The sequence below is a fragment of the Gobio gobio genome (assembly GCF_949357685.1).
Source record: "Gobio gobio genome assembly, chromosome: 14".
Lineage (NCBI taxonomy): Eukaryota > Metazoa > Chordata > Actinopteri > Cypriniformes > Gobionidae > Gobio > Gobio gobio.
Window position 1 is genome coordinate 19,607,543 of NC_137107.1, and position 7,760 is coordinate 19,615,302.

The 7,760-nt window shown below is 42.2% G+C and overlaps 1 protein-coding gene across 1 annotated transcript in view; it reads left to right on the forward strand.

The window, feature by feature from the left end:
- Positions 1-4,814, forward strand: part of elnb (elastin b) — a 29,077-nt gene extending 24,263 nt beyond the window's left edge. Inside the window, exon 56 of the mRNA XM_079834528.1 lies at positions 3,805-4,814. Coding sequence (XP_079690654.1) covers positions 3,805-3,851 — 47 coding nt within the window. The 3' untranslated portion in view covers positions 3,852-4,814. The remainder of the gene's footprint in view (positions 1-3,804) is intronic.
- Positions 4,815-7,760: the final 2,946 nt, after the last annotated feature.

A 7,760-nucleotide genomic window follows, 5' to 3' on the forward strand; every position in this document is an offset into this window, starting at 1 on the left:
CCCAATAGCCTGAGGCATGTGCGGAAGGAGACAATGTTTCCTCTCTGAAACTCGACCAGGGGCTGGCTGGACGTCTAGTTCTTCCTAGGCCAGGCAGTTCTCTGTTCCGGTACTCCGCTCTGACCGTCTTTGCTGTCTAGGAATGCGAACGCTGGGGGGTGGGCGGGCCGTACCTTGTGCGAAGGTCTGCCGAGGTGGTGGAGGGTGCAGTCTGTGTCTTTCTAGGCATACAGAGTTGCAAAGCCTTATCATCCCTCTTCTTTTCTTCGCATCGCTTTTGCATCAGTGTCAAAGCTGAGCCAAAAATGCCCTCTGGGACAACAGGTGCGTCCAGGATGGCTTCTTTTTCCCTGTCTGAGAGATTAGCCAAGTTAAGCCATCGTCCTCTCTCTTGAATAACCATTGTGGCCATGGCTTTGCCCGCGGCTTGAACTGTGCATCTCTGAAGATGCAGAGAGAGCTCCATAATAGCACAGATCTCTTCCCACTGTGTCTGACCTGGCATGGTTGAGGCTTTGTCCTGCAGCTCCGCTTTTGGAATGCGGTCAGCATCGAGATTGCGTTAAGAGCCCTGACAGAGAGAGAGACTGCCTTATAAGTGTTTTGTCATGCTTGACTGGAATCGGTCCGCTTTAGATGGCAGCGTTTGCAGCCGCACTTTGGATGCAGGTGCGTGGCAAGCAATGGCTCCAGGGGGGCATTCCGAGAAGGCCTTCCTTCTCCACCCCCTCCACATCGAGAGCGGATCCTTCCTGCTAGGGCATCTTGCTGGTAAACGGTTTGTCCTTCCATGTAACAGCAACCTCCTCCAGGAGCTCTGGAAATACAGGAAGGAGTTGTTGTGCTGCCCGTTTCGCTCTCCGCAGTCTCTTACACTCGTAGCAAGACTTTGCGGTCTCTGCTACCACGGTCGGCCACGGAATGTTTCGTTTTTCTGCAGTGCGTTTGCACACATCTTGCAGATCAACACCGAGAAGCGGAGAGGATGGTGCCTCGCCTGCCACCTCCGTGGATCCCGCCGCAGTGAGTTGTTGTGCCGTGTACGCAGGGGGAGAAAAGGGGAGTCCTCGAAATCTTCCTCTTCTTCAGAGAGAAGAAAGTCCGATTGTCCCTCTTCATCGAAATCAAGTGCGTCCTCATCCGTGCTGAGCACACTGGGCAGAGGGACGCACGCATTAAGCTGTTCACCCCAGGATAAGGCTGCCATGGTGGCCAGCTCTACAGGAATGAATACCTGAGGAGTGACAGCTGGAGTGGGGCTTGGTGACATGAGGGGATCCTGGCCTGACAGGCTAGCTTAGCGGGCTAGCCTGCGACGAAGGCTCTTCTAGTGAAGTGTGCACAGTGTCCACAGGAACCGGGACTCTCAATCTCCAATTGTGCATGAAATTTTGTTCCCGCATGAACAAAGAATAGAATCTCCCTCACTAGCTGGGATAGTCTGTATTGCTGCAGGCATCGTTGTATCGAACAATCCTTGCAATCAGCTGGAATGCAAATTGAAGGAGCCAGGCGAAAAACGACGTGGTGGCCAGTAGTTTGTCCAGAAGTTTTATCCAAAATGTGTAGCCTTCTGGTGTGAAGCAAGAAGAGGTTTTTGAATGTTGTAGCGACGTTGTGTTGCTCCTCTTACACAGAGGGGTGAGGAAGCCACGCCCAGACACAGTGTCTGCCAGCCAATTGGTGCCGGCGTAATGTAAGAGGGCATCTGAGGAATACGCGGTAGGGGCATATTCCATAGTGAGAAATATAAATCTGAATCTGAGAACGTGAACAGCTCCAATTACAGCGTCACGTGTTGTAATCTCTTATTATGACATGGCGTGAACTAGGGCTGCGCAATATATCGAAATTATCGAAATATCGCAATATGCATATCGCAACGGCAAGCAATATCTGAATGGTTTTAATAGGCTACTTCAACATTGTGAAAAGTGTACGTTTTAGGTCAATATAGCAGAGAATAAACTGTGCACACAACTGTTACTTATGTGACTTGCTTGACATTAAAAAGAGTTATTAAACGCAATAACTTGCCAATAAACAACTCCTTGCAGTCTTGCGCTGTCTGACACACAGACCGAAACGTGCGCACAAGCCACCTCTCTGAAAGCGTGTGATCCCTTCAATTCTGTTTCGTGCCTTGTTACACACTCAAACTGTCAAATACACACACAGTTATGTCAAAATGGCTGTCTTGACGAGTATTCATGAAAACACAGTCGGTTATGCTTTAAGTGAACGATATCAGTTGGGGAAAGAAACCGAATGCGTGTCAATAGGATCCGTGCATTAGGTCTTTAAAGGATAAGTTCACCCAAAAATGAAAATTCTGTCATTAATTACTCACCCTCATGTCGTTCGACACCCGTAAGACCTCCGTTCATCTTCGGAACACAAATGAAGATATTTTTGTTGAAAGCTGATGGCTGAGAAAGGCTTCAGATAGGCCTCCATTGGCATTCAGTACATTTACACTCCCAAGACCCATAAAAGGCACTTAAAACGTCGTTACAAAGTCTATCTCACCACAGTGACTCTACAATAATTTTACGATGCGACGACTAGTTTTTGTGCGCCAAAAAAAATCTAAATAACGCCTTTATCCAACTTGTTCTTGTCTTCCGTGTGTGCCTCCACGACGCATGCGCAAGAATATTACGAAGATCCGGCGTTCGGACACATGACCCAGAAGCGATTTATTTACAAGCAGAGGAAGACGCGCGTGTCTAAGCTGTTGAATTCTACATTGATTGTGCTTTAGGTCTCGGCGTAGTGCTCAAAATGGGGCTCATGTGTGCATTTCATGGATTCCTGAACGCTGGCGCTACGTCATATTCTCGCGCATGCGTCGTGGAGGCATACAGGGAAGACAAGAAGAGGTTGAATAAAGTCAAATTATTGTAGAGTCACTGTGGTGAGATGGACTTTGTAACGACGTTTTAAGTGCCTTTTATGGGTCTTGTGAGTGTAAATGTACTGAATGCCAATGGAGGCCTATCTGAAGCCTTTCTCAGCCATCAGCTTTCAACAAAAATATCTTCATTTGTTTTCCGAATATGAACGGAGGTCTTACGGGTGTCGAACGACATGAGGGTGAGTAATTAATGACAGAATTTTCATTTTTGGGTGAACTAACCTTTTAAGTGACAGCCTGCTAATACAGTAAACCTGCTAATACCTTTAATAACAAAGATAACTAAAAATAAAAATAATGGTCCACCTAGTTTAGGTGTGTTTGTTTACCTGGATGTTCTTAATGTTAAGTTTTAGGTTGATGTAACTATATATTACCAAGTCAAGCAAAGAGTTTTTGGTATTTAAATATTGGCATTACATGTTTTGTTTGTTTACATTGATGTTAAAATTATATTGTCAGATTTGTGACATAAATTTTTGCTAAAACACTGCTGGTCACTTTCAGAAGTTGTTGCGATGCTTTCTTTTCCCAGAAAGAATGTGAAACACATAAATGGTATCTTTGGTATTTTAAAAAAATATATAATTTAAATAGATTTTACACACTTAAAGCAATATCGTATCGCATATCTAATTTTTTGTTTCGCTGCATGATTTCCGTTTAGTTTAACTGACGGACTAAAATAACTAAAACTGAAATAAAAATGTTTTAATAAAAATGTATAATAACACAACTAAATTATTGAAACTTTAAATAAAATAAAAGAAATATGGTTAATATAAAATAAAAACTAATTCAAAATATTAATACAAATTTAAATCTCTCAATGGTAGTAAAATAACACTGTAGTTTGAATAAAAAAGTGACAGTGTCTTTTCCTGTAGGGGGCGCAGGATGCCAAGGCAAATATTGCGGAAGGAGGAGGAAGTGAGAAACCAGCGGAGAGAAGTGACCTCATAAACAAGTGGTGCTACTGCCTGATCTCAAATGCACTTTTTTACAGTTTAAAAGTGCCTTATGTAATATGTTTTTTTTTCAGCCGTATGATTAGATGTGATGTGAACCTCACAAGGCACTCTTTGCACTGCCTATCTCCCTTATTAACTTAGGTCACTAGACATTTCTTTTCTTTTTTTTCAGACATTTTACCATTTAATGTTCCATCTCAAGTTCTAGCTGTGCATCTCTTATGGTTTTGCTGCAGTTGCTCACTTACAAACTTGCTGAATATTCAGACACATGTCGTCTAGGGTTGTGTCGCTGCTATTTCAAGATGAACTGACGGTGGGGGAAGCAGCATCATTTTCTGGCTATGTATCAAAAAGTAAAGGGAGCCTATTCTCCAGCTGTATGCATAAGACTTCTTTTCCAGCATCTTCAGTCTTTCAAAGTATAGTCACACAAAGGAATGGGATTTAGGCATGCACATTTTTTTAGTCTAACAAGAACAAAATGCTTGTCGTTACTGCAGTAGACAGCATCGAAGTACTGAGGATTACAAGCTGTCTTCAAAGATACCTCAGGAACTTGAAGCGGTTTCTTTTCTAGTATCCTGACCCTAGTAAAACCTTGTTTGTGTTTGTTTGTTTTAACATAACTCTTATTAAATTAAAATGTTGGGTTTTTAAGAGTATCTATGCATTTAACCCAACTCATTTTGGTGTTTGTGTGTTGTGAATGATGTAGGCTATCTGTGTTTGTAGAAGTGTAACTATTCAAATGTGACCTGAAAGAATGATAAAAGCAATTCATCTAGTGAATCGCCTCGCATTGTTTACCTTTGTTCTTCACATTTATGCACTTGTTATTTTTGTGAAAGTCCAACTAGTTCACATGTTTGTATGATCTTTGATTTTATTTGGGCCTTTTATCCATCATTCTAAAAATAAATTGTAAAAACAAAAGCATGTTTTTGTTTTCACTCACAATCTACTCTTAAAATGCAGGGCTATGGGACACATGAAAAGACATGTGGGATAAAAAAAAAATAATTATATATATATATATATACCTAAAGGATTATTAGGAACACCTGTTCAATTTCTCATTAAAGCAATTATCTAATCAACCAATCACCTGGCAGTTGCTTCAATGCATTTAGGGGTGTGGTCCTGGTCAAGACAATATCCTGAACTCCAAACTGAATATCAGAATGGGAAAGAAAGGTGATTTAAGCAATTTTGAGCATGGCATGGTTGTTGGTGCCAGGCGGGCCGGTCTGAGTATTTCACAATCTGCTCAGTTACTGGGATTTTCACGCACAACCATTTCTAGGGTTTACAAAGAATGGTGTGAAAAGGGAAAAACATCCAGTATGCGGCAGTCCTGTGGGCGAAAATGCCGTGTTGATGCTAGAGGTCAGAGGAGAATGGGCCGACTGATTCAAGCTGATAGAAGAGCAACTTTGACTGAAATAACCACTCGTTACAACCGAGGTATGCAGCAAAGCATTTGTGAAGCCACAACACGCACAACCTTGAGGCGGATGGGCTACAACAGCAGAAGACCCCACCAGGTACCACTCATCTCCACTACAAATAGGAAAAAGAGGCTACAATTTGCACGAGCTCACCAAAATTGGACAGTTGAAGACTGGAAAAATGTTGCCTGGTCTGAGGAGTCTCGATTTCTGTTGAGACATTCAGATGGTAAACAGAATGAGAACATGGATCCATCATCCACTTGTTACCACTGTGCAGGCTGGTGGTGGTGGTGTAATGGTGTGGGGGATGTTTTCTTGGCACACTTTAAGCCCCTTAGTGCCAATTGGGCATGGTTTAAATGCCACGGCCTACCTGAGCATTGTTTCTGACCATGTCCATCCCTTTATGACCACTATGTACCCATCCTCTGATGGCTACTTCCAGCAGGATAATGCACCATGTCACAAAGCTTGAATCATTTCAAATTGGTTTCTTGAACATGACAATGAGTTCACTGTACTAAAATGGCCCCCACAGTCACCAGATCTCAACCCAATAGAGCATCTTTGGGATGTGGTGGAACGGGAGCTTCGTGCCCTGGATGTGCATCCCACAAATCTCCATCAACTGCAAGATACTATCCTATCAATATGGGCCAACATTTCTAAAGAATGCTTTCAGCACCTTGTTGAATCATTGCCACGTAGAATTAAGGCAGTTCTGAAGGCAAAAGGGGGTCAAACACAGTATTAGTATGGTGTTCCTAATAATCCTTTAATAATCCTTCTGTCAGTTATATCAACCAAACTAAAATTTCAGTATTGTCATATGTAATTTTATTTATACATTATTTATTTACTATCAACCTCTTACCTTAGCCGATTCACAACGGTAAGCTTGTAATAATGTGTTATAATTTGAGCTGTACTGGTAGCTTTCTGCGGGAAATTTGAGCATGGTGCCGTTCGTCTTTGTGCCATTACTTCACGTCTGTACACATGAAGGAGTCCGGCTCGCATGTGAGGATGCTGCAGGTGGCGGATCATTTATAGCCTTTTCTCACAGCAGCTGGAATAATTAAATGTATCATTTAGCAAAAGATTAGACTGTACAGAAATTTAAATCTACAGGTAACGCTAATACACACTAAATACACATAGTCACGCAATGCTGATGTTGTTAACATTAACAATTTGAGAACAAAGTATAACGGTAATAATGATTTGCACAGTTTGATGTGCTGTGCGCTAAGCAATCGTTAGATTTAATTACCGTTATTGTAAAATCTTTTTCTCAGTTGGTCAGAATAAAAGTGACAGATATGTTACTTACTTGTTCATATGACATCATTCCGGTGAAAACTCTTATTTTGGTGATACTTCCAAGACATAGAATCTGTGATTCCGAAGTATCCACACTGGTGCGTGAATGAATGACAGCCAATGATGCTAATTCCGCATATAACTGCAATTGCAGGTTTCAAACAGAGATACAGCTTTAAATTGCCTCATGTTTATAACATTACAATAATAATGAAAGTACACAACTTACAGAGCTCTAGTTGTACCAGTGCCATCTGACTGCTGCAGTTTCATTTCGCCATTGATAGTGTTGACATAGATGCAAACAGCTCCGGTTAGAACGTCACTGGTTGCCATTTCGTAACTACGGTTACGACATGGCGTGAACGCAGCATCTCCTTGTTTTGGTGAGAATCTGTAAAAGTTGTCTGCTGTTTGTTTTTGGCGCTCAGTGACTGTCTACAACTCTGCAATAGAGTGGTACAGGTATGACGTCACTTTGTAGGCCAACCGGCAGTTAGCATCGCACTGGTTCCCTCGAGAAAAACCCAATTGGATTTTCCCAAGGGCTTTTGGATTATCGCAAAAAAAAACAAGCTCTGTGATCAACACAAGTTTATGATAATTACACTTTTTGTCCATCAAGATAATTATCACACATGAACACAACTTTTTAATTAATTTTGAAGCCTAAATGCAGTCGCCAGAAGTAAAAGGCTAAAGGTAGGCTATAAACGGACTACACCACGGTCCCGCGATTTCAACGTCACCATCACTAAGCTTCCGACAACTCTTTCAGTTTTTATCCCAAAAAGTGTTCCCAGAACATTTGAGTTAGAATAGTTTATAAGAGCACAATTATAAGACTGTGTTCACCTTTTCGGCGTGAAGACATTTAATCTCCTCGAAAGCCTATATCAGGGGTCTCCAAACTCGGTCCTGGAGGGCCACTGTCCTGCAGAGTTTAGCTCCAACCCCAAATAAACACACCTGTCCCAGCTAATCAGTGTCTCACAAGGCCCTAGTAAGACCTTGATTAGCTGGTTCAGGTGTGTTTATTTGGGGTTGGAGCTAAACTCTGCAGGACAGTGCCCTCCAGGACCGAGTTTGGAGACC